The sequence below is a fragment of the Choloepus didactylus genome, chromosome 13, assembly GCF_015220235.1.
Source record: "Choloepus didactylus isolate mChoDid1 chromosome 13, mChoDid1.pri, whole genome shotgun sequence".
Classification (NCBI taxonomy): Eukaryota; Metazoa; Chordata; class Mammalia; order Pilosa; family Megalonychidae; genus Choloepus; species Choloepus didactylus.
This window is the reverse complement of record NC_051319.1, coordinates 31,934,939-31,961,831: the sequence shown is the minus strand read 5'-3', so window position 1 is coordinate 31,961,831 and position 26,893 is coordinate 31,934,939. Positions and strand designations below refer to the sequence as shown.

Below are 26,893 nucleotides of genomic sequence, written 5' to 3'. Positions count from 1 at the left end.
TTTTTAATTTTTTTGATTTTTAAGTCATTTGAATCTATTTCCTATACCACAATTAATTTTTAAAAGATTTTTTAAAAGTATTATTTATGGTTATTTATCATCTATGCTAAGTACCATATGTTTGCAAGCTTTACCAATTGAACAATTTTTTTCATTTATTCATTGTTCATGTATTTTGTTTCTGTAATATGGCAGATACCATGATAAAGTAGAATCTAATTCTTCTTAAGATACTTTTAATTGAGTAGACCTTTAATTGAGATTTGAGACAGTCATTGGAATGATAAATACTATAAAAAGGCACAGTTCATTGGATAAAATCAGTGAATGCTTCAAATAGGAGGTGGCATTTGAAGTGAGTTTTGGGGATTTGAAGAAATATTTGGGGGAGTTAAGAGCATTTTAGATTGGGAAATGAATGTAGATGCAAACATAGCAAACCATAGTACTTATGGTGATTTTGTAGAGCTGTAATAGGTGAAAATTATCCCCAATAATTGTCACATCCCAAGAAATTAAAATTTGTTTTGATGAAAGAACATTGTTGATACCCTATTTTTCATCTGTCACATTTTCACTGAAATAGTTGAGGAAATAGATATGGTGTAAGTAGCACTGGGATTAGGAATATGAACAGTTTGAAAAAAATTTAAATAACTTTTGTTATTATATAATTATGTTACTTATATAATTTTTCCCAATCATTGAGAGTAAATTAGAGATGTCCTTGTAAATTGGTTGTGTGTTTCCTTAAAAACAAGAACATTCTCTGCTTAACTATAGTACAGTTATAATTGGGAAACTTTACATTGATACAAAATTATCAATCTGTGGTTCATATTTGTATTTTAACTGTTATACAATGTGCTCAAAAGCTAATTTTCTTCAAGTACAGAATCAAATCTAGGATCAGACATTGGATTTAGTTTCATATCTGTTTAGTTTCCTTTCATCTAGGATAGTTCTTTAGCCTTTCTTTATCTCTTTAACCTTGATATTTTTTGAAGAGTACAGGACAGTTATTTGTAGACTGGCCCCCAATTTGATTTTGTTGTGTGTTTTCTCATGTTTAGATTTAGGTTTCACGTTTTTGGTAGAAGCATCTTAGATGTGATCTTGTGACCTCAGAGCATGATATCAAGATGACGTGATTTTGTTTTTTTCTCCTATTGTTGATGTCCCCTGAGCTCACTATAAAGTTACTATTATTTTTCCCCTTTGCAATTAATAAGTAATTTCTGGGAAGATACTTGGGACTGTATTGACACCCACTAATTTTAGCATCCATTGATAATTTTCTACTGCACTGTTTTCCTTTTTATTTATTAATTGGCATTCTCCTGTAAGAAAGAGCTTTCGCTTCTTGCTTTTAATTTATTCATTTATTTACTTGTATCATTATGGACTCATGGATTCTTATTTTATTCAATGGGCTGTTCCATCCATCACTATCATTATTTTGATACCTAAGTTATCCTAGAGTGATTTTCTGCAAGCAGGTTTTTGTTTTCTTTTACTGTTTATTCACCATTCTTTCAGCACTTCCTTATTTTCTGGTGATATATATATATTAGTCTTATCTTGGACTATCCTTACTCTTGGCCCTGAATCAGCCATTTCTCCTAGGAGCCTTTGTTTCTTTTAATGGAGAATAGTATATAGAAATTCAAGCCCCTGAATTCCCTTTTTCTCCAAAGAGAGCTCTGGTTTTAGCTAATGGTATACACACACACACACACACACACACACACACACACACACACCCCACAATCCATGCATTGCTAATGGTGTTATTGCTTCTAGGCCATCAGCAGACAAAGCAAAACAATATGATGTGTGTGTATACACTCATATAGATATGCGCTTATATACATCTCTCTATATATAGACATATATGTATATAGAGCAAAAAAATGTAAGTTCATATTGATGATGGTTTAAGAAATTTTTAATTAATTTCAGATGAAGCTCTGTAGCAGAATAATGGGACCTGACAGTGGAGGGAAAAAAAATTTGTGATTTCTTTGTACTTAACTCTCACTGCATTCCTGTATATCACGTACATGAACAAACTGAAGAGAAGATGACTTGTGTTTTGAGGTGTCTGGGACTCTGCCCCCTTCCTTGGCCAATAATATGAAATTGAGGCTGAAGTACCGCTCCTAGCAATATAAAGTGACTGGGTGATTTTTTTTTAATCTGTATCTGGAGAAGTAAAGTTGGCATTAAGAAGGAGTTGTGCCTGGATGGGTGGTAGGAGTGGTGTGCTGTAGGGACCTGTAGTATTTCATTCAGTATTTCTACTAGTGAACTTCACTCTTCATAGTGAGATTAGCTGGCTTTGGAATCAGGCATGCTGGATTTACGTGGCAGTAGGTTTGCAGACAATTACTAAATAAAATATTGCTTAATGTCCTAAGTTAAGCTAGGGCCTGTTCACATTAGCAACCGTATCACTTTAAAGTCTAGAAGACCATGTAAGTGCAGTTATATTTTAGTCTCAAATTTATGGGACTGAGAAATATCCAGACAGAATTGAGAGGATAAATGAATAATCAGCAGGATCTGTTTTTGCTAATTCACTAATGAATAATTAGAGAAAGTTAAAAACCAACAAAATATTGAATACCTATTCCACTTGGTTTTGCTTGAAGTACAATCAAGAATAAAACATAATCTTTATTCTCAAGGAACTTTTATGCAGTAAAGGAAATAAGACTAAAAGAGATGTAATAATTAAAAGTATAAAGACTAGTAAATAATTATATGCTGAATAAGCTTCTGTTGACAAAGAAAGTCAAAGAAGAGAAAATATTTTAAGGCAAGGCTTCATGAAGGTGGTTTGCCTTAAGTAGACTGGTTTTTACCGTGGCTAGAATTAAAGAGCTAGAAGGGTGAGAACTTCAGATAATGGAACTATTGGTTAAAGGCCTTCAAATAAGTATAATTCTAAGTGGTTAAAAATATAACAGAGGAGAATAAAAGATTAAAAATATTAAAACAACATAAAAAAAGAAGAATAGATTTTTTTACTTTTTTTTTCATTTTATTGATGTATATTCACACACCACACAAACCATCTAAAGTATGCAATCATTGGCTCACAGTATCATCACATAGTGGTGCATATATCCACATGATCAATTTTAGAACATTTTCATTATTCTAGAACAGACATAAGAATAAAAAATAAACCCAAATCCTCCTATACCCTTTGTTGCCCCCTATTTTTGACCCATAGTATTTGTGTAGTAAATTTGTTACTGTTGATGAAAGAATATTAAAATATTACTGTTAGCTATAGTTCGTAGTTTGCAATAGTTATGTCTTTTCCCATACACGCCTGTATTTCTATTATTTTTTTACATTTATATTGTTTGTGCAAGAACTTATTTACATACATGACTTTAAACAACCACTTTCAATCAAATTCACCTACAATATGTCACTGTTACTTATAATCCCAATAACGAGCCTACTATCACCTCCATCCATTCTAAAACGTTTTAGTTCAACCTCCTTAAAAATTCTGTTCATATTATGTAACCACTCCCCCTTCTCTAGCTTCTGTCTCTAGGTATGCTACATTCCACATTTTAAGACTCTTGCGTTTATGTGTTCTAATTAGTTCATATTAGTGAAATCATGCAGTAACTGTCCTTTTTTTTTATTATTAAATTCAGTTTTATTGAAATACATTCACACACCATACAATCATCCATGGTATACAATCCACTGTCCACAGTATGGTAACATAGTTATGCATTCATCACCAATAACTGTCCTTTTGTGTCTGGCATATTTCATTCAGCATTATGTCATCAAGGTGTATAATTCTTTTAATGTGCCATTGAATTCGATTTGCAAGTATTTTGTTGAGAATTTTTGTTCTCTAATTCATGTATTTCTGCTTCAATCTTTGTTCTTTATTTTCTTCTACTTGCTTTAGGGTTAGTTTGCTGCTCTTTCTCTAGTGTATTCATTTGTTTGGTTAGGTCTTTAGTTTTAGCTCTTTCTTCCTTTTTAACATAGGCATTTAGAGCCATTAATTTCCCTCTCAGAACCTCAGAGGTTTTGATATGTTGTATTTTCATTTTTATTCTTCCCCAGATATTTACTGATTTCTCTTGCAATTTCTTCTTTGATCCAGTGATTTTTTGAGTGTTTATTATGTAACCTCCATTTGTGAAAGTTCTGGTTCTTTCATGGTTATTGATTTCCAGCTTTATTCCATTATGATCAGAGAAAATGCTTTGAATAATTTCAGTCTTTTAAAAATTATTAAGACCTGTTTTGTGCCCCAGCATATGATCTATCCTGGAGAATGTTCCATGGGTACTTGAGAAGAATGTGTATGCTGGTGTTTTGGAGTGCAAGAATCTATATATGTCTGTGAGGTCTAATTCATTTATCATATTGTTTAGGTCCTCTATTTCCTTACTGATCCTCTGTCTGGTTCTTCTATCTATAGAAGAGAGTGGTGTGTTGAATGAAGTCTCCCACTATTACTGTAGAAATGTCTCCCCTCAGTTTTTTGTTTTTCCAGTTTACAGTAACTTTTAATTATGTTTTAATATAAGCATGTGGGCAAAAGTTTTTCTCTATTTTATAATGCTAGAAGGCAAATTAGACATATTAATTAGTATCCCAATAAGGGAAAGTGGTAAATTTCTTAACCATATTTGCAAAACCAGCACATTCTGGTTGTCAGTGCATGTTCAGAGATACTACATATTTTTAAAATTTTCAAATCACATTTTCAGACTGAAAAAATGTGATAATCTGTGTTCTCAACTCAAATTCTCAGAGTTTGCTAATTATAGTTATGTCATATTAGGGAAAGCATACAGTATTTGTCCTTTCGTTTCTGACTTATTTCACTCAACATAATGTCCTCAAGTTTCATCCATGTTATTACGTGCTTTGTGACTTTATTCTGTTTTGCAGCTGTGTAATATTCCACTGAATGTATATGCCACAGTTTGTGTATTCACTCTTCCTTTGATGGACATTTGGGCTGCTTCAATTTCTTGGCAATCGTGGATAATGCTGCTACAAACATTGGTGTGCAAATGTCTATTTGTGTACCTGCTTTCAGTTCCTCTGGGTATATACCTAGTAATGGGATTGCTGGATTATGTGGCAGTTCTATACTTGGCTTCCTGAGGAACTGCCAAATTGCCTTCCAGAGCGTTTGCAGTATTTTACATTCCAACCAACAGTGAATGAGTATACCTATTTCTCCATATCCTCTCCAGCACTTGTACTTTTCTGTTTTTTTTGGTAATGGTCATTCTTAGTAGGTGTGAGATGATATCTCATTGTAGTTTTGTTTTGCATTTCCCTAATTGCTAGTGAAGTTGAGCATCTTTTCATATGCTTTTGAGCCATTTGTATTTCATCTTTGGAAAAGTATCCATGTCTTTTGCCCACTTTTCATCTGGGTTATTTGTCTTTTTGTTGTTGAATTTTAGTATCTCTTTATATATTCTTGATATTAAACCCTTATCTGATATGTGGTTTCCAAAAATTTTCTTCCATTGCCTAGGCTGCCTTTTTACATTCTTGACACAGTCCATTGATGTAAGAAAGTGTTCAGTTTTGAGGAGATTTCATTTATCTTTTTCTTATTTCATTGCTTGAGTTTTGAGTGTAAGGTCTAGGAAACTAGCTCCTATCACAAGACCCTTAAGATATTTCCCTACATTTTCTTCTAAACATTTTATGGTCTTAGCTCTAATGTTTAGGTCTTTGATCCATTTTGAGTTCATTATTGAATAAGGTGTGAGACAGGGGTCCTCTTTCATTCTTTTAGATATGGATATCCAGTTCTCCAAGCACTGTTTGTTGAAGAGGCTGCTCTGTTCCAGTTGAGCCAACTTGACCAACTCATCAAAGGTCAAGTGTCCATAGATGAGGGAGTCCACTTCTGAACACTCATTTGATTCCACTCTTCAGTACATCTATCTTTATGCCAGCAACATGCTGTTTTGACCACTGTAGCTTTGTAATATGCTTTAAAGTTAGATAGTGTGAGACCTTCCACTTCATTTTTCTTTCTCAAGGTATGTTTACCTATTCATAGCATCCTGCCCTTCCAAATAAATTTGACTATCAGTTTTTCTATTTCTGAAAAGTAAGCTTTTGGAATTTTAATTGGTATTGTATTGAATCTATGAATCAATTTGGGTATGTTGACATTTAACTGTATTTAGTCTTCCAATCCATGAACATGGTATGTCCTTCCATTTATTTAGGTCTTCCTTGATTTCTTTTAGCAACTTTTTGTAGTTTTCTATATATAGGTCTTTTATGTCTTTGGTTAGATTCATTCCTAAATATTTGATTCTTTTGTTTGCTATTGTAAATGGGATTTTTTTTTCTTCATTTCTTCCTCAGATTGCTCCCTGCTAGTATATATAAACACTACTAATTTTTGTCTATTAACTTTGTATCCTGCTACTTTGCTGTACTCCTTTATTAGCTATAGTAGGTTTGCTGTAGATTTTTTGGTATGTTTTTACATATAGGATCATGTCATCTGCAAACAGTGAAAGTTTTACTTCTTCCTATCCAATTTGGACACTTTTCATTTCTTTTTCTTGCCTAATTGCTCTAGCTAGAACTTCCAGCATGATATTGAACAGGGGTGACAGTGAGCAACCTTGACTTGTTCCTGATCTTAGAGGGAGAGCTTTCAGTCTTTCCCCATTGAGTATGTGTTAGCTGTGGGTTTTTCATATGTTCCCTTTACCATGTTAAGGAAGTTTCCCTCTATACCTATCCTTTGAAGTGTTTTTATCAAGAAAGGATGTGAATTTTGTCAAAGGCCTTTTCTGCATCTATCAAGATGATCATGTGGTTTTCCCCTTTGATTTATTGATGTGGTGTATTACATTAATTGATTTTCTTGTGTTGAATCATCCTTGGATACCTGGAATAAAACCCACTTGGTCATGATTTATAATTTTTTTAATGTGTTGTTGGATTCGATTTGCAAATATTTTGTTGAGGATTTTTTCATCTTTATTCATTAAAGAGATTGGTCTGTAACTTGCGCTATCTTTGTCTGACTTTGGTAATAGGGTGATGTTGGCTTCATAGAATGAGTTAGGTAGTTTTCCCCCCTCCCCAGTTTTTTTAAAGACTTTGAGCAGGATTGATACTAATTCTTTATTGAATGTTTCATAGAATTCACATGTGGAACCATCTGGTCATGGACTTTTGTTTTTTGGGAGCTTTTTGATGACTGATTCATTCTCTTTACTTGTGATTGGTTTGTTGAGGTCTTCTATTTCTTCTTGAGTCAAAGTTGGTTGTTTATGTTTTTCTAGGAAGTTGTGCATTTCTTCTAAGTTGTCTAGTTTGTTAGCATATAGTTGCTCATACTGTTATTAACTCTTTTATTTCTGTGGGGTTAGTAGTTACGTCCTCCCTTCCATTTCTGATACTTTTTTTGAATCCTCTCTCTTTTTTTCTTTGTCACCCTGGGTAAGGGTCCATCAATTTTATTGGTTTTTCTCAAAGAAACAACTTCTGTTTTTTTTTATTCTATTGTTTTCATGTTCTCAATTTTATTTATTTTTGCCCTAATCATTGTTATTTCTTCTCTTCTGTTTGCTTTGGGATTAAATCGTTCTTTCTTTAGTTCTTTGAGTTCAGCAGTAAATTCCTCAATTTTTGCTCTTTCTTCTTTTTTAAAATAGGCATGTAAGGCAATAAATTTCCCTCTCAGCACTGCCTTTGTTGGATCCCGTAAGTTTTGATATGTTGTGTTTTCAGTTTGATTTGCCTTGAGATATTTACTGATTTCTCTTGTAATTTCTTCCTGAGCCCACTGGTTGTTTAAGAGTGTTTTGTTTAACCTCTATCTATTTGTGAACTTTCCAGCCTTCCACCTATTAATGATTACCAACTTCATTCTATTATGATCCAAGAAAGTGTTTTGTATAATTTCAGTATTTTTAAGTTTATTGAGACCTGCTTTGTGACCCAACATGTGGTCTATCCTGGAGAATGATCCATGAGCACTTGAGCAAAATTTGTATCCTGCTAGTGTGGGGTGCAATGTTCTGTAAATGTTTGTTAAGTCTAGTTCATTTATTAAATTATTCAAAATCTCTGTTTTCTTATTGATCCTCTGCCTAGATGTTTTATCCATTGAGGAGAGTGGTGTTTTGAAATCTCCATCTATTATTGTAGAAGTGTATGTCTCCTTTCAGTGTTGTCAGTGTTTCCCTCATGTATTTTGGGGCCCTCTGGCTCGGTGCCTAGATATTTATGATTGTTATGTCTTCTTGATGAATTGCCCCTTTTAATCATAGTGTCCTTCTTTCTGTCTTATAATTATTTTTCATTTGAAGTCTAGTTTGATATTAGTATAGCTACTCTGCTCTTTTCTGGTTGTTGTTTGCATGAAATATCTTTTTCTAACCTTTCATTTTCAACCTGTTTTTCTCCTTGGGTCTATAGTAAGTCTTTTGTAGACCCAATATAGATGGATCTTGTATTTTTATGCATTCTTCCAATCTATGCCTTTTGATTGGGGAGTTTAATCCATTAACATTTAATGTTATATTGTAAAGGCAGTACTTTCTTTAGCCATTTCATCTTTTGGATATTATAGTCATCTTATTTTTTTTCCTCTCCTTTTACGTATTAATTACCCTTACTGATATTCTTCATTTCTACACTCTTCACCAAACCTCTCTCTCCTGTCTATTCCTATCTGCCCTTAGTATTTCTTGCAGAGTAGGTCTCTTGTTCATGAACTCTTTCAGTATCTGTTTATATGTAAATATTTTAAACTCAGCCCCATTTTCAAAGAACAGTTTTCCAGATATAGAATTCTTGGTTGGCATTTTTTCTTTTTCAGTATCTTAAATATATCATACCAGTGCCTTCTCTCCTCCATGGTTTCTGCTGAGAGATCTTCACTTATTATTGAGTGTCCCTTGTATGTGATGGATCCCTTTCCTCTTGCAGCTTTCAGAATTCTCCTTGTCTTTGACATTTGACAAAATGATTAATAAATGTCTTGGAATAGGTCTAGTTGGATCTATTCTATTTGGAGTATGCCGTGCTTCTTGGACTTGTAATTTTATGTAATTCATAAGAGTTGGGAAATTTTCAGTGATTATTTCCTCTATTCTTCTTTCTGCCCCTTTTTCCTTCTCTTCTCCTTCTGGGACACCCTTAACATTTATATTCATTTGCTTCATTTTGTCATTCACTTTCCTGAGATCCTGCTCATATTTTTCCATTCTTTACCCTATCTGTTCTTTTGTGTGTATGATTTCAGATGTCCTGTCTTTTAGTTCACTGATCCTTTCTTCTGCCTCTTTAATTCTGCTGTTTCATGTCTCTGTTGTGTTTTCCGGTCTTCTGTTGTGCCTTTCAGTCCCATAAGTTCTACCATTTGTTTTTTCAAGCTTACAAGTTCTTTATGGTCACCTATTGTCTTCTTTATATCCTTCATCTCTTTTGCCACATTTTTCTTCAACTTGTTGATTTAATTTAGAAGATTTGTTTGTGCATTTTTAATTAGTTGTTTAAACTCCTGTGTCTCAGTTGAAGTGTTAGTTTGTACCTTTGGCTGGTCCATATCTCTGTACTTTCTAGTATAACTTGTGGTTTTTTGCTGTCTAGGCATCTGATTTTCTTGATTAGTTTATTCTGGAGATCATTTTCTCTCTTTTGCCTAGGGTTTCTTTCTTGGTTGGCCTTGATCTCTATCTGTTCTTTGTCTCTCTTACTGGCTAGTTGTTGGATTAGCTGTGCCTCCCTGTCTACCCCCAAAACCAGGTGCACACTGCAGCCTGCTTCTGGGGGATGGACATTGGGCATCACACCAAGGTCTCTCTCTGTGGGTAAAATAAGTCTGCTGGCTCCCAGTGGTACTCTGTTTTATGCTGGCCAGCAAGCCCTTGGTTTTTTTTTAGAGAACTGATTTAACCATTGAGTCATCCATATTTCTCAGTTTACGCAGGTCTGAGTTCCCATGCAGGGGGTGTAGGCCAGCTCCAGAGGGCCCAGGATAGGGTCTGGAGAGGCTCTGAGAAGTCCTGCAATTCCCTTGCACTTTTCTGTCTGCCCAGCAGATAGCATTATTCAGCGACGTAATCGTCCTTAGAAGGTGTTTACCTTCTGGCTCCCAGACTTCATCTGACCAAGGTTAGCTGAGTTATCTCCTAGAGTCCATGCTGCATCTGACCAGGCAGGGCTGAATTACCTCTTGGAGCCCTGGCTGTGTCATACCAGGCAGGGCTGAATTAACTCTTGGAGCCTGGGCTGAGTCTGGCTGGGCAGGGCTGAATTTCCTCCTGGTGTCCCTGCTGTGTCTGACAAGGCACGGCTGAATTACCTCCTGGAGTCCCCTTCTGACTGTGTGGGGCTGAAACTGTTGGGTTCTTGTGCCCTGACTTTACTGTGCAAAATCTGACTCAATGTGGGCATGTGCCCCCCAGTTTCCTTGTGCAGGGGATTTCCCCAGCTGCCACAGGTTTTAGCCACCCCCCAGGCAAGGTTCAGGCTGCTGGCTGCTGTTTCCCAGGGCTAGAAACAGTGTCTGCCCACATTTTCTCAGACTCTTTGTCCCTCACTTATCTGAGCCTTGAAATGTCCTCCCCTATCCCCAGGTCTCCACTTGATGGGAATCTCTCTCACTGATTTGAGAGATTTTATAGTCTGTGACCCCAGTGGGAGGTGAGAAGAATCCCAACTGCTCTTTCTATGCTCCTTCCACGTTATGTGAGACTGAGTGTGGGGGAGGGGAGATTACCAGCCAGTCCAGAATGGAGTTTTCCTACTTGGTATTTTTCTTTTTCTTCAGTTTGGCCTTTGTAGTATCCCTCTCCAGGATATACCTCCTTCAAAGGTCTGAAGAAGTCAGGGTTATCCCCCTTTTTTGCTGAATATCTGGGGAGAAATTTTCATTAGCTATTCACATCGTTATGTTGATGATGTCACTTCCTGTGCCAGTTTGAATATATTGTGTCCCCCAAACGCCATTATCTTTGATGTAATCTTGTGTGGGCAGATGTTATCAGTGTTGATTGGATTGTAATTTTTTGAGTGTTTCTTTGGAATGTGCCCCACCCAGCTGTGGGTGATGACTCTAATTGGATAATTTCCATGGAGTGTTGGCCTGCCCATTGGGCGGGCGTTGATCAGTGGAGCCATATAAATGAGCTGATGGGCAGAGGGAACTCAGTGCAGCTGTGAGTGACATTTTGAAGAGGAGCTGCAGCCAAGAGCAACACTTTGAAGAAAGCACAGGAGCTGCAGATGAGAGACATTTTGAAGACGGCCATTGAAAGCAGCTCTTGCTCCGGAGAAGCTGAGAGAGGACAAATATCTCAAGTGCAACTAAGAGTGACATTTTTAAGGAACTGCAGCCTAGAGAGGAACGTCCTGGGAGAAAGCCATTTTGAAACCAGAACTTTGGAGCAGATGCCAGCCACATGCCTTCCCAGCTAACAGAGTTTTTCCTGACACTATTGGCCATCCTCCAGTGAAGGTACCCAATTGCTGATGTGTTACCTTGGACACTTTATGGCCTTAAGACTGTAAGTGTGTGACCAAATAAACCCCCTTTATAAAAGCCAGTCCATTCCTGGTGTTTTGCATTCTGGCAGCATTAGCAAACTAGAATACTTCCCTTCAGTTTTGCTAGTGTTTTCCTCGTGTACTTGGGGGGTCCTTGATTGGGTGGAAAACATTTATGTTTGCTATTTCTTCTTGATAAATTGCCCCTTTTATTTATATATAGTTTCCTTCCTTGTCTCTTATAACACCTTTGCATTTAATGTCTATTTCATCTGATATTAGTATAGCTACCCCAGCTTTCTTTTGGTTACTAGTTGTGTAGAATATCTTTTTTCCATAATTTAACTTTCAACCTATTTTTATCTTTGGGTCTATGATGAGTCTCTTATATATAAAACAGCATGTGGATGGATCTTATTTTTTAATCCATTCTGCCAGTCTGTGTCTTATAATTGGAGAGTTTAATCTGTTAACATTAAAAGTTGTTATTGTAAAGGAAGTTCTTGATTCAGCCATCTTGTTTGGTTTTTATTTGTAGATCTGTTGTTTTATCTCTGTCTTTTTATTCTTTAATTTACCCTTAGTAATACTCTTCACTTTTGTTCCCTCCTCCAGTCTTCTCCCTCCCGCCTTATTTTTTAAGCCTGACAGAACTCTATTATTTTGTAGGACCAGTCACTTGATAACAGATTTTCTCAGCATTTGTTTATCTGTGAATATTTTAAACTCTCCCTGACTTTTGAAGGACAACTTTGCTGGATAAAAAATTCTTTGCTGGCAATTTTTCTCTTTCAGAATCTTAAATATATCATAGCACTGCCTTCTCACCTCCCTGGTACCTGATGAGAAGCCAGCACTTCATGTTATGTGGCTTTCTTTTACATGGTGAATAGCTTTTCTCTTGATGCTTTTAAGACTCTTTCCTTCTCTTCAGCATTTGAGGCTGATTAATATATATCTTGGAGTGGGTCTATTTGGATTTATTCTATTTGGAGTTCTTTGAGCTTCTTTGACTTCCATAGTTGTTTCTTTTATAACAGTTGGGGAGTTTCACCCAGTTATCTACTGAAATAATCTTCCCAGGTCTTTCCTCTTCTCTTCTCCTCTGGGACACCAATGATACTTATGTTTGTGCTGATTCTTATGTTTATGTGTTCTGTGTTGTCAACCATTTCCCCAGGATCCAATTCAAATTTTTTCCATCATTTTCACCATTTGTTCTTTTGCATGTTCAAATTCAGTTGCTCTGTCCTTTAGTTTGCTTATTCATTCTTCTGCCTCTTCAAATCTGCTGTTGTGTTTCTTTAGTATATTTTAAATTTGATCTACAGTATCTTTCATTTCCCTGAGATCTGCTATTTTTCTAGTTATTCCTTCAAATTGTTCTTTTTGCCCTTCTACTGTCTTCCTGATATCCATTATCTCTTTAGCCAACTCAAAGAAGTTATTTAGGAGATTTGTTTGAAAGTCTGTGACTAGTTGTTCCAAATTCTGAGTCTTCTTCAGGTTTTTAATTTGATAATTTGGCTTGGCCATATCTTCTTTCTTCTTCATGTGCTTTGTGATTTCTTGCTGGTTTCTTTGCATTTGATTATTTTAATAAGGTTATTTTGAAAGCTGATTTGCTTCTGCCGTCTAAGATTCTGTAGTTGCTTGGGTTTGCATTGAAGGTCTCCTTTGGTACTTGGTTTGTCAGTATTTCCTAGTAAAACTAGGGCCAATACCTCACACAGGAGGTTTTTGGAAGTCTGTGAGGGGTTTGGCATAAAAACAGTTTGCTATATTGTTCTTTCCCTGTCTTCCCAGCATATGACACTCTTGGGAAACCTCTTCCTCACAACTCCACTTCTTTCCAACTGTGGCAGCCCACTGGGCGGGGACCCAACCAGGCAACAATCCAGTCAAGGCCTCAGTTTTCTGTGTGCTCTGGAAGCTGCTTACTCTGGGGTTAGAGGGTGGGCACTGTGCACCTTGGCTGATACCCTGCTTGTGTGCACAATGTGTCTGGTGATTCCCAGGCTCCTGAATGGAAAGATCTTGGGCTTGGGAACTGAGAAGTTCAACTTCTCCAGCTAGAAGTTGGTCCAAGAGTGCTCTGCATTTCACCAGCCAGCAAGGCCTGGGTTTGTTTTAGGGTACTGCTTTGACAGTTGGGTCATCCATATTGCTCAGCCAAAACAGATCTGGTTTCCCATGTATGGGTTGTAAACCAGCTCCAATGCACCTGGGATAGGGTCTGGAAAAACTCCAAATAGCCCTACAGTTCCTCTGTACTTTCCAGCCTGCCCAGCAGGTGGTGCTGTTCAATGCCTTAATTGTCCTTAGAAACTCTATTCCTTCTGGAGACCAGGCTGTGTCTGACTGGGCTGTGCTGAATCTGCAGGTTTCCTGTGCACTCATTTTGCCAGCCAAAATCTGGCTCAATGTGGTGCTCTGTCCCCCACTTTACTTGTGGTGGAGAACATCCACAGCTACTCCAGACTTCAGTGATTCTCCAGTCAAGGATTGGGCCACCTGCTGCTGTTTCCCTCAGGGAATGGACACCAGGACTCTGGGCTGGAAACACAGTTTCTGTCTATGTTTTCTCAGACTCTTCATCTGTAACTCACCTGGGCCATGAAATGTCCTCCCCTGCTCCTTAGGCCCCCAAACAGTTGATTTGGGTATTTTCTGCCCACCTACTTCCTGCTTTTAGCTACTTCCCCAATTCTGTAAATTCTTCCCTGCTGCCCTTTAGTATTCTGCCCTCCCCCATGGCTTATGTCCTGCTATGAGACTCTGTTGGCTTGGGTCTCTGTGTGTGGATATAGGTAGGTATCTGTCTCACTGTTGTGAGAGATTTTATAGTCTGTGTCCCAGCTTGGAAGTGGGAGGGATCCTGGCTTTTGCTTCTGTGCACTTCCCATGATGTGTAGGACCATGTGAGGGGGCAGGGAGAGGACCAGCTGGTCCAGGGTGGATGTTTCCTACTTGATATTTTTCTCTTTCTTCAATTCAGTGTTAGTGAGATCCTTTTCTAGTCTACACCTTCCTCCAGAGTTCTGAACAATTAAAAATTTTCCCTTTTTTTTGCTCTCTGGGGAGAGGTTTTCAGTAGCTGTTTACATTGCCATGTTGATGGCATCACCCTCACCCCCTCACCCGGAAGAGTAGATTTTAAATAATAGCAAATAAAATGTACAAAAATAAAAATATAGTCCTTAAAATAAAAAATTAAGTGGTCTTATTAATTAGCAGATTAGACATAGCTGAAGAGAAAATTAGAATACTAGAAGTAGACTTAAGAAAATTATTCAGGGTGTAACCCTTAGAGATAAGAAGTGATGGAAAATATGAAAGAGTGATTGAAAGAGAGAGAATGCCCAACATGTATCTGGTAGGGCTTTCAGAAGAAGAGAATGGGAGCAAGGAAATACTTGAAGAAATACTATAAGTGAATTGTCCTGTATTGATGAAAAATTCAGGAGGTATCCTGAGTACTCAGGAGAATTAATAAGACTAAATCTACAGCTAGACATTTTATTGAATCTGCAGCATATCAAAGACAAAGGGAAGATCATAAAAGCAACCAGAGAAGGAAGCCTGATTACTTGCAACCTTAGTTAGATTGACAGCAGAAGTATTAACAACAACTGTGGAAACCATAAAAACACAAGAGAAAAGAACTATTGCTTTAGAATAGGATGTCCAACTAAAACTATATTCCAAAGGAACTTCCAGATGGAGACATTTTCAGACAAAATATTTTATGTTTTCCAAAAGAACTAATGAAGATGAAAACTGTGATAAGAATAGCAAGAGATGTAACCAATAAAGAATGCTGAATAAAGGAATTAGTAAACTAATACCAAAGGAATTGGTAAATCTAAACAAACATTAGCTATATAAAACAACAATAATAGTTACCCCCAAAAGAAGAACAAAAACAAGGTGGAACTAATATACTTTATAAAAATAAAATATGAGTGAAATGTAATTCTAGGTTAAATCTTTCTGAAGTCTTCCAACTATTCAAGAGGAGGAGGGGAGGCATTAGCTCAGTTTAGACTTTGGTATGCCAAATACTTATGTTTGAAATTATAAGAATATCACTAGAGGAATAGAATTAGAATATGTAACTATTACTCCAGAAAGGCAGGAATAAGGAAAACTTAATGTATTAAAAGGTAAGGAAAAAAAAAAAGGTATTAAAAAAAGCAAAGTAAATAGTAGCTATAACATAAAAGAAAAGTAAAACCCAAATTCAGTAACCACAATTAGAGCATACTTGCCAGTTAAAAGATTATCATGAATTAAAAACAATAAAACAGAATTTTGTGTATGTGATTCATAAAATACATATCAGAACTATAGGAGGACATTAAAGTAGTATGCATGCAGTTTTTTTCTTTTAAATGTCATAAGTAGATATTTTCTAAGAGAGATTATTTCATATTTGAGCAGCAATATTTGTTTCTAATTATGCTATAATAATTATAAAGATACCCATTTTTTAAAAAAAATGAAAAAGTAATCTGGAATACTAAATTTATTATGTAGATCTCATCCACTTAACTTTTTAAAAATTCTTATTTTGGATACATATTTACAACCTAAAATTTCCCCCTTTAACCACATTCAAATGTGTAATTCATGAGTGTTAATTACATTCACAATGTTGTGCTACCATCACCATTCTTCATTACCAAAACTGTTCTATCACCCCCAACAGAAATTCTGTACCATTGAAGCTTTACTGCCCCATTCCTTGCCACCTCTCCAGCTCTTGGTAACCTGTCACTTATTAACTTTTAATGCTTTTAGAAATTTTAGCCATTTTCTTGCTGGTGTAATACTGAAGCTGATTCTATTGGACCATAAACTGCTCAGCCCTGAAGGTAAAAGTTGCATTGTGTGAATGTTCCTAACATTCTGTTTTGGGGATAAATGTGTTCTAAATCAAGTCATTGCTCAGAGCTAAAATCTACCAATTGCACTTTCTCTGTTTAATGATGAAATGAGTAAGACTGCCTTCTTAAAAGTCATGAGATTTTTTTTAAATGCTGTTGTTAACAATAAGTAAAGTGGATCTAACACAGAATGGATATAATCTTAATAACAATTGTGTCAGAAACAAAAGTCTAAAAATTATTAAGCTTCCAATATATTAAAACCTAATAATATCATACAAAATTTTTTCTTAAGACTAATGCCTATCACTGACCCCTTTGGCTTATATGTGAAGTCACTGTTTCCTAAGCAAATAAATAATGTTAAAAGAGAATACTTATAAAGCTAAACTGTTTGAAACTATTCTATAAATATATAAACATCATATACATAATTATTTTAAGCAGAGGATAAATAAAAATAAACCATCACTTCACTGTAGTAGTTACAAATCCTTTGTTTATTCCATCAGTTAGAACTAGATTTCTGCTAGGTAACAATTAATTAGCCTAAGGCTCTTTAAAATTTCTTTCTTTTTCAGAGTCTTATAGTTCATATTTTACTATTTCAGGTAGTCTATTTTATCTATTTTCTCAGGTTTTCTTTGATTGCATGAGGCACAGCCTTTTCATAAATGTAGTTAAATTTTCTAGAGTTATCCTTTTGGTTCAATTCATCTACTCTTGTTTCCTAGCCTTAGACCCAAAATCAGAATATTCTTAAAGTTTAGGAATATTCTTTAGGATTGCATGTGACTGAAAATATATGGATGTTGACTTTTTTTTTCTTGGACTGAAGTTCTACTATCCTACTAGGCCCAATATAGAAATTTTAATCTTATGTAATTAATAAAGTTGTGAAATAAAAATTGTTATTTCTGTGACTCAGAGCAAATTTTGTTTGTAACTAATCAGAGGATTTTCTTCAGAGTAAGAAATTAAGAAATAAAGGAAGCTTGATGGTGTAGTAATAAGGGGGGTTTTAAATTTTTATTTAGTTAAAATATATTCATTCTTCTTATTTATCCAATCATACCTGTTCTCATATAGCCCATTTTATTTCTGAAATCTAGTCCAGAAAAGGTCTGAAGTACCTTCTCAAAGCCTTCTTAGTGACATTTCTTCCACCCCCCCTTAAATTATAATCTGCTAGAATAATTTCAGCATTGCTGAGAGGGTAAGACCTAGCAAATGTTGGTTTCTTATTTAAGGTTCAGATGTATTGCTGAAATTAATGAGGTGCACAATAAGCACATGGCAAGTGCTCAATATACATAAAGAGAAAATTTTAGCAGGGTGAACATACCCTCTCTTGGAAGTATTCCACTGAGAACTGATTTTTACCAGACTCCATTTTTCTTCTTCCAATGGTTGATTTCTTTGTTCACCCCTGCTTTCCTTTTAAGAATTTCCTAAACATCCTAGATGGAAAAACCCGGGGCTAGAATAAAGTCTAGTCAGACTCTAGTTCCTTAGAGGGCATTATTCTATTTGCAGCCAAGGGATCTAGTTCATGAATATATAATGTCAAAATTATTTTCCCTGCCTCCTCCATTTTGGATTTATTTAATTTTTATCTATATGGCTGCTTTTTAGGGAAGAAAGTTATTAGGTGTAGGAATTTTTTTCTCTGGTGTTTCTTACTAGAATGAAGATTTAACTTCAGTGCATGCTTGGTCTCTTAAGCCTTTTCTATGAACTAACAGAAACTTTAAAAATATAGTGAACTCTCAGCCATTTTTAACTTTGTTTCCAGTAAATATTTGAACACTGATGACATTTGGGACAGAAATACTTTTTTCATCTCCTCCTTTAGATATGATCTTTTTATTTGTTGATTTTTCTAAATTCAGACTTTAATCCAATGCAAGGTGTAAGGCAATGAGTTCTTGATGTTTTCTTTCTAAGTCTCAATTCAGCAATTAGAAAAGGTTTTTAAAAATCTGAAACATGCATATCCCTCAAAAGATATAGACAGGATGGACAGTAAGGAGAATTCATAAACCATTTTTAAGTACCTTCCTTGTGCCACACACTGTCCTGTGGGGTTACAAAGGAGGAATAAAGGGAGGATTCCCAAATCTAAAGCTGGTTGGGTAACAGATAAGTAAATTATATTAAACTCATGTATTAGATGATGATATTGAGTCATGTCCAGAGAATCATGGAGGCTACCCTTCATCCTACCTTGGAGGGTTGAACAGGTCAGGAAAAGTTACCTGAAACAGGTGGCATATGATCTATCTCTGGGAAGATTATCAGGGCTAAAGAGAACATTCTAAGCAGAGAGAACATCCTAAGAGATAGACGTTTTCACCTGTGGTTGCTTTTCTTCTGCAAGCAGGAATTAGAGAGTAAGGCAAACCGGGCAATTTGAGTAGTGTTACTTGCTCAGGTCTTTAGTGTATAGTTTTACTATTTGGTTTGATATGCTATGAATATCTAGAACAGACTCTTGCTCTATAATGCATTTCAATGCCAAATATAGGCAGTTATTAAATTGGCTATTTTGCTTTATCCTGTATTATGGGAATTAAGGATTAACTGTAATATTATTTCAGATTGATACAAGGAACAAATTGCTGAACTAGTTTAAGATTTTGATTTTCAGATTATGTTTCTTAAGTATTTTGCAAAGTGGTAGGATTCATTTGGGTTCCAATTAAGTTTTATTAGTTTTGTGGTTGCTTTAAAAGTAAGGGTATTTTACTATTTTCTTGATAGTAGGAGATTATTAGAAATGTTAAGCCACTCATTTTAACTAAAATCATTTAATTAAGCCACTTCTCCTGCAGTGGCAGGCCATTACAAAATTTTGAACATAATTTTAGTCCGATCCTGCATATTGTTAGTTTACTCTTTCAGGTCTATCGTGTGCTTCTGGTGAAGCATAATGAGCATCATTTGAACTACTACATTAAGATGTAGGAATACTATTAGAGTAACAATTAGCAGACTATTACCTAGTTCTATTGTGGTGTTTGGGCTTTTGAAATTACTATTATCAGCCTAGATAAAGCTATTCTAGCATACATATAATATATTGCTTCTAAAATGAAATGAATACATATAAATAGCAGAAAGAATTTTGGACTCCTCAAAGAAAGTAGGAGAGAGAATCTATTTTTGATTATGGAATACAGCATCAAAACAATTGACATCCTAAATTTCTAAAAAAAAATGGTCTTCTGATTTTGTTTCATAAAATTTGGTTTTTAATTTTGTTGCTGCTAAAACTATTCTCTGAGAAATTGTGCTTAGATAATTAAAGATATTTGGGGGAGAGAAATATTCCTTCAAGTGACCATTAAAGCTTATTACATAATTGCTTTTATTCCAGAAATCTCTTTCCTCATTCCCTTCACCTTCCTTAATAGAAGCAGTATATCAGTTTTCTATTGCTACCATAAGAAATTATCATAAATTTAGTGATTTAAAACAATGCAAATTTATTATCTAACGGTTCTGTAAGTAGGAAGTCCAGTAAAAGTCTCACTGGTACTAAAATCAATATGTGTATAGAATGTGTTCCTTTCTGGAGGCTCTAAGGGAGAATTCATTTACTGCTTATTTGCTTACTTGACAGAAGTTAGTTCCTTGAGGTTGTAGGACCAAAGTACCCCCCACCCCGCCTTTTTTTAAACTTTTTTTTTTTTTTTTTTTTATTCCTGAGCATGTGGCCCCCTTCCTTCATCTTCAAAACCAGCAAGGCTAGTCAAGTCCTTCTCACTTTGCTTCTCTCTGACACACTATGCTTTCCTTCTCTTCCACTTTTAAAGACTCATGAAATTAGATTCGGCCCTCTCAGATAATCAGGATCATCTCTCCTTCTCAATATCCTTCACCTTAATTACATCTGCAACGTTCCTTTTGCCATGTAAGGTAACATATTTGCAGGTTTTAGGGATTAGGACATGTACACCTTTGGGGGCCCATGTTTTCATCTACCACAAATGATAATTCTGACGGCTGCCTAACTTTGCTTGATTAGTTTTTCTTTTCTGAGTAGAATACCTCTGACCCCTTCCTTCTTGCCTCAGTGACTGCAAAAGAGAGGTTTTGGGACTCAGAGCCACTACAGTTCTATATTGGAAATAATACCTTTAGGGAAACTACAAAGGAATAAGACAGTTTGCTTTAGCCTATTGCTTTGAAAGTCTCTTACATTTTATGACTTTGTATAACTGGTCCCAATCCTTAGAATTGCTTTGAAAGTCCTTTATATTTTGTGAATTTATATTAACTGGTCCTAATCCTTAGTATGAAGGTCCATAGTTATTCACACAGCAGTGGGAGATAAACAATTACAGGTGATTAGTAAGAAGGCTCTAATTTAAAAGAGAGATATCCTAAGATGGAGAGATATTCACTCAGAGCAGTAATTTACAATAATTTTCAAGTATTTTGATAATGAACAACATTGCGTCTTAATGTGTTTTTTCTACCTAGATCATCACAAAATATGTATATGAGCTCCTGGAAAAGGACTGTAATTTGAAAAAGATCTCTATTCCAGTAAGTCCAACTTTTAAAAATATTTATACTTCCAAATAAAATAGTTTTCAATTTTACTACGATAAATTTAAATGCAAAAATGCTAGTGTGTTGATATTGATAGAGGATAATTTTAAATGCATGTCAGTATACCTAATCTCATTGTGCACAGTAATTCATAGAAAGTATTACTCTGCAGTGTAAAGGAAAGAACTACTGATTTCTAGTCTTTTTTGAAAATGATGATCAATTAAATGAACTACCATTTCCTCTCCTCTTTCTCACTTCATTGGTATGATTTATTTTTACTTATTTATTTGGGGAAAATCAGTGTACTTATTGTTGCATTAGAGACAACTTTGCCATCTCTAATTATTTGTTAATTTTTTTCTTTATTAAATCATTTATTTCTATGTTGTTTACCCTATGCATTCCCAAATTCATTCCTGATACCTCCTGTTTTATTACACTTCTGCCTTCCTTTTTGGCAGAACACTAATGAAATTTTTCACATTTTGCCATTTCAGAGTGAGAAAGTTTGAAATTTGTTCTCAGAACTGTCTTCGTTGTTTTTAATGGAAAACATGAAATATTAAGCTTTCAAACCCCAAAATAGTAATCTTATGTGTAAAATGATGGTGAGATTAGGGTAGGTGATATTTGCTGTCCCTGACAACTCTGATTTTATGATATATAAGAATCTGGAAGATTGATGAAAGTAATCCCTTTAAGGTACAAAACTTTGCATATAAATAATTTTGTGTGCATGAAATTTTGGAAATGCTGGATTTCAAAATTCTTTGGATAATGTTATTCTGTTTTAATCGGAGGGTTTGAGGATTTCTTAATAATACCCATCCCCACAAATTGATTCCTGGTTCAACTTTTTAAAAAAGAAATCTAATTTAAATTTAATTTTCTGTAGGTAATGTCAAGTTCATTCATTCATTCAACAAGTATTGATTAAGGATCTGTTAGGTGCTAGCCATTGTTCTAAGAACTTGAGATTTGTTAATGAATAAAACATTCTGTGAAATAGCTAGGCCAACCTTTGTTTTATTTGGAAACTTTCTTTCCTTAAGAAATATATGAAAACCAAGATGTTAATACATTTTGTGGGGAGTGAATTTGGCAGTCCTTTTTTGTATTCAAACTTTTTGGCTTCATTTTGATTTTAGGCCTAGTGTCTTATTTTGTTAAAAGTATATACTGAATCTGGTTTGGGGGAAAGTCAAGATAGGATTTTTTTCATTTTGTCCAGTCTTCCTTTCTATTAATATCATTTCTTTCAAAGTTTGTGAAGAATGATATTTAAATAGCCTTAGGTAGATTCACAGTTACAAGGTAATTATCATTAAGTCCTTTAAGTCTATAATATTTCTAGATCTATGGAACACTTAACTCACTTCAATCTCCTAGATTTCCAGAACAAATTACAAGATGATTGGTCATGTGGATCATGTTATATGATTAAGTTTCATTAAGTTTCTTTATTGAAAACCTGAGATTAGGTTTAGGCAGACTTTGTTTTATAGGTGAAGTTATTTTCTCTTGTTTTTAATTTAGACTATAAAGCTAACAGGCATAGAAAGAGCTTTACATTATATGAGACCTAAAATAAGTGTCATGTCCATTTTTGGTCAGGAATGATTCTCTTATTTTATAGACTGGAAAAATAATTTTAAACATTGTTTTAGTAAATTAATATCTCTCATTGAATTTTTATAATGTATTTTGTATAGTTATGAAAATTTACTTCAATAGCTAATTCTTCTCTTAAATTTTCTCAAATTCCAGAACTAGCAGTGGGAGTGTTTTTTAGTACACTTATTGCAGACAGCTTGTGTTCTTTGTTGGATATCTAGATTCTCCCTCTTTAGAGGGGATACTGCTCAAGTTTCAGAGTTGTTCTTTTCATTCAAAGGAACACCACCACCAAACTTTTTTTGTCCTGATAATGTACTAAGTTTTAGTTTTATAGCTAAACTATTTAAAACGGGGGGAAGCAAAAATACCTTGGTTTTTTAAAAAATGACAGTACTTTATGCGTGTTAAAGCTGATAATCACATCTTACCTGTACTTCATATACCTTATGTATAGGCACAAAGTATTCTCAGTTGTAGTATCTTACACTGGTGTAGAATGTTGGATTCAATGAATTAATTTAACAACCTAATACAAATTTTCATTCAGTGTATTAACTCATGTTTAAAGGAAACATTACAGTTAGTGGGGCTCATGAGTTATCCCATTAGCTGCTAAAAAATTGTTTGTTTTGGTACACTCTCACTGACTAAATGGCATTTGAAGTTGATTTGTCAACGAAGTTTACTGGACTGACCTTTATGTTCATTCCTTAGGGAAAGCTCAATTTAATGAATTACTATTGTTTGAAGATAAATGGGCTTGGAATAGCATTTCCAGACTTTATTAAGAAAATGAAGAAAAAATTTTATTCATTTAGTTATTTTGCTATTTAAAATTAGCACTAACTTTATACAGAGTAAGTTCTAGTTGCCAAGTGCGAGTCAGAATTGGGGTAAAAATCAGCCCATAACCAGCATTGGCTCAAATGCTGCTCTTATCCCTTAATCATTAATATTATTACGCTGTGCATTTTCATTGTTTTTTTCTTGAGTATTCTGATGATCTTTCATTTTCAAAGTCAACTTTTCCAGTTGTTCAAGTAGAACTTTTATTCATTTATTCATGGCTACCTTAATTTGCAAACCCTTAAAAATTCTTGAGCAGCATTATAATTTTAAAAACACATTTTTATTTTCTGAAAATAAGTACAGTGTTTCAGATTAAAATGACTATTCTGGAATTCAAAGTGGCAGCATCCTATTGCTTAAAAAATTGACTCAAGTCCTTGGTAACAGTAGACTAAGTGAAATGGAAAAAAGAAGCAGTGATCAGCACCTACTGGAAAGTCTATAGTACAGGTTTATTTCATTAAAATAAATAGATGTCCATTTCCATAGCCATTCTAGAATCCATTAAGGCTCACTGGCTGTGAGAAACACTTTTATTTGTGCATGTTTAGATGTACTCTTTGATAATTGAATGACTGGAAACCTCTGTGGCCTCTTTTATGTTGTACCCTGCACCTTGCTTTTTGATTTTTTTTCTTTTGTTCTTACCACCATTTTCTTTTTTTTAGCCACTTTGAATAATTCTTCTGTTTGCATATAATGTTCCTAGGTAAAAGGGAATTTGTCAACTCAGGTTAGGTCTTCCCCTGCCTCTCATCTATTTCTCTCTATCTGTGACTTCACTCATACTTGCTATCATCATTTGTAATTTTGCTTGTGCTGGACATTGCATGCAAGCAAAGCTGTTGTGATTGTGTTACACTTTATACCTCCTTTCCTGCGTGCTTAGTTACTAATAATACAGTTAGAATTATGTCATTCTAATTCTTAGCATTGTGTAGTTTTTTTAAAATTCTTTATAATTATGCATTAATTTAATCTTCAATGTATCCTTTCTGAATCAGGCAAGTATTACAGCCATTTAAGCTGACGCATTATTTAGTTAACATCTAAAGAAATCACTGGCAATGCTAGATAAGATTCCTTTTTCCGCAAGTTTATTCATTCCTTTACTTTTCTGATACAAAATAGAAAAATCTCTGCCTTCCTGGACTTACATTCTAGTGAAGGCAGCAGACAGTGGACAAACAGATATACAAACAAAAATATAAAGTAAATTATAAAATGTTAGGAAAATAAAACAAGCAATGTGACTAGACAATTCTTAGGGAAATGTTTGCAGTTTTAAATAGGATGGTAAGGGAAGGCTTCATTGAGAAGGTGGGTTTTTTTTCCTTAAGCCCTGTGGCCTTCTTCTTGCCAAAATAATTGCCACTTGTCCTCACTGTACACAGATGGCTAACCATGTATTTCTGAGACCAATTTGATAGCTTTAGAAGTAGATAAATTAGAAATTATTTCTCTTCTCCAGCATAGTAACCAAGAATATTTAGAATCTAGACCTTTTTTAGTATCTGGAATTTTTGTGTATTTCTTATTTTGATAATTATATAAACATGCACCTCTGACAGTGGATGGCATGTGAGTTGACTTTCCATCAAGACTTCAGCTTCAGGTTCTAACCTAGTGTTTCTGTATAAAGTCTTCCATTCTCAGTTTTTCGCCTCTGCTGATACAGAATACCACTCAATTTATGCTGTGGCATGTCATAAAAGATTGAGAAGTTATTTTCAGTCTTTCATATCTAAATAGTACATCATCCAGTAAAACAGCAAAATACTGAATATAACCAAATTGGGTAAAAATATTCACTTTTCATTCCATAAATAGCTAGTATGTTAGGTAAAGTTACTGGAGTACACAAATATTATAGCTTCATAAATTAGTGGTCATATAATCCTGTGTTCACATTCCAAAGGAAATTTAAAAGTTCACTTAAATAGAGCAATAAATGTTGAAAGATGTGGGAATTTTTAAATGGTCCTTCCTCTGCCCTTTTAAAAGTTTAGTAGTATGCCTGTCAAATATATGATTTTCTAACATGTGTATCTTCCATTTGGTTTTCCTGTTTTCCTGTTTTCTGTTTTGTGTGCAATATATTTCTGCCGTAGAATTATAGTTTAATAGTTGTGTGACCTTGGGAAACTTATCTAAACTCTCTAATCCTCAATTTCTTCATCTATAAAATGGGCATAAGAATAATATTCACCTTAATGGGGTTGTTGTAATTAAGTGAGATAATGTTTTTAAACCATTTAGCACAGTATCTAACCTATAAAAACACTAAAAAATATTTATTCTTATTGATAAGGATAATACCATAATAAATATACAGTTATAATGTAGGGAGACACATATTTCCAGTATTCTTTTTTGTATTTTTTTACATTTTAATTACAATCTTTTTTTTGCTCATCCACCTAGTATGTAATTGGTAATCTGTAATGAATATTTTAATTTTATTTTAAGGGTTTTTTTTTTTTTTTTACTTCTGTAGCTATGTAAAAACCATTCTATAATTTGTAATAACCATTAGTTGTTTTTTCATTTGTGTCTATGCTTGATTAGAAAACATTTAGTTATTATTTAATTTTTTTTAATTACAGGTAGATGCTACTGAGAGTGAACCAAAGAGTTTTATCTTTATGAGTGAGGATGCTTTGACAAATCCACAGAAACTGATGATTTTAATTCATGGTAGTGGTGTTGTCAGGGCAGGTCAGTGGGCTAGAAGGCTTATTATAAATGAAGATCTGGACAGTGGCACACAGATACCTTTTATTAAGAGAGCTTTGGATGTAAGTGCAATTTCCTTTATATATATATTTTTGGCATTTTATAGCTTGGTTACATTATGTGTTTTAAATTACTTTACCATGTCTCTTTGAAATCTAGATCCTAAGCATGATCTTATCTTCCAATTGTTATTATTTATTTTATTTGTAAGGAAAAATTACCTTGCAGTTACATGGGAAAACAGAATGGTATCGTAAGAGTACAATGATTTAGATTATGTCTTTGAAATGAATATTTTGGATTATAAAATATTTGGCTTTTATTACATGAAATACCTGTTAAATTATCAAATATTGAAAACACTTCTGACAAAAATATCATGACTGCTTTTGTAAACCTTTTTCTACCTAATTTAGAAAAGTTAGGAACTAAAGGAGAGCTACATTAAATTAATCTCTTATTATTTAAAAGAAAAGTTAGAATAACTCAGTATTTTCAAGCATACAGATAAAAGATTTTAAACATAAGACGTAGACATAAAATAGTAAATTACATGTTTACTAAACTAATTTATTCTTATTTGAATTCAAACTTTTAAGAAATGGGTATTTCAAAGTTGCATTCAAAGCTCGCTTTCTTGTAATAGTGAAATTGTTTTTTCCTAACAGTGCATCTGTAGTTCTTAATGTTTG

The 26,893-nt window shown here is 34.4% G+C and overlaps 1 protein-coding gene across 21 annotated transcripts in view; it reads left to right on the top strand.

Annotated features, from left to right (window-relative positions):
* Positions 1-26,893, top strand: part of FAM172A (family with sequence similarity 172 member A) — a 546,681-nt gene that overhangs the window by 126,783 nt on the left and 393,005 nt on the right. For 19 of the 21 annotated variants that reach the window (XR_005211300.1, XR_005211303.1, XR_005211304.1 and 16 more), the window contains 2 exons: positions 20,925-20,990; positions 26,072-26,263. Coding sequence is in view for 18 of the 21 variants with exons in the window: in XM_037800716.1 (XP_037656644.1) it covers positions 20,925-20,990; positions 26,072-26,263 (258 nt within the window). In the remaining 3 variants the exon portion in view is untranslated. The remainder of the gene's footprint in view (positions 1-20,924; positions 20,991-26,071; positions 26,264-26,893) is intronic. The other 2 variants (XM_037800724.1, XM_037800723.1) reach the window with 1 other exon arrangement.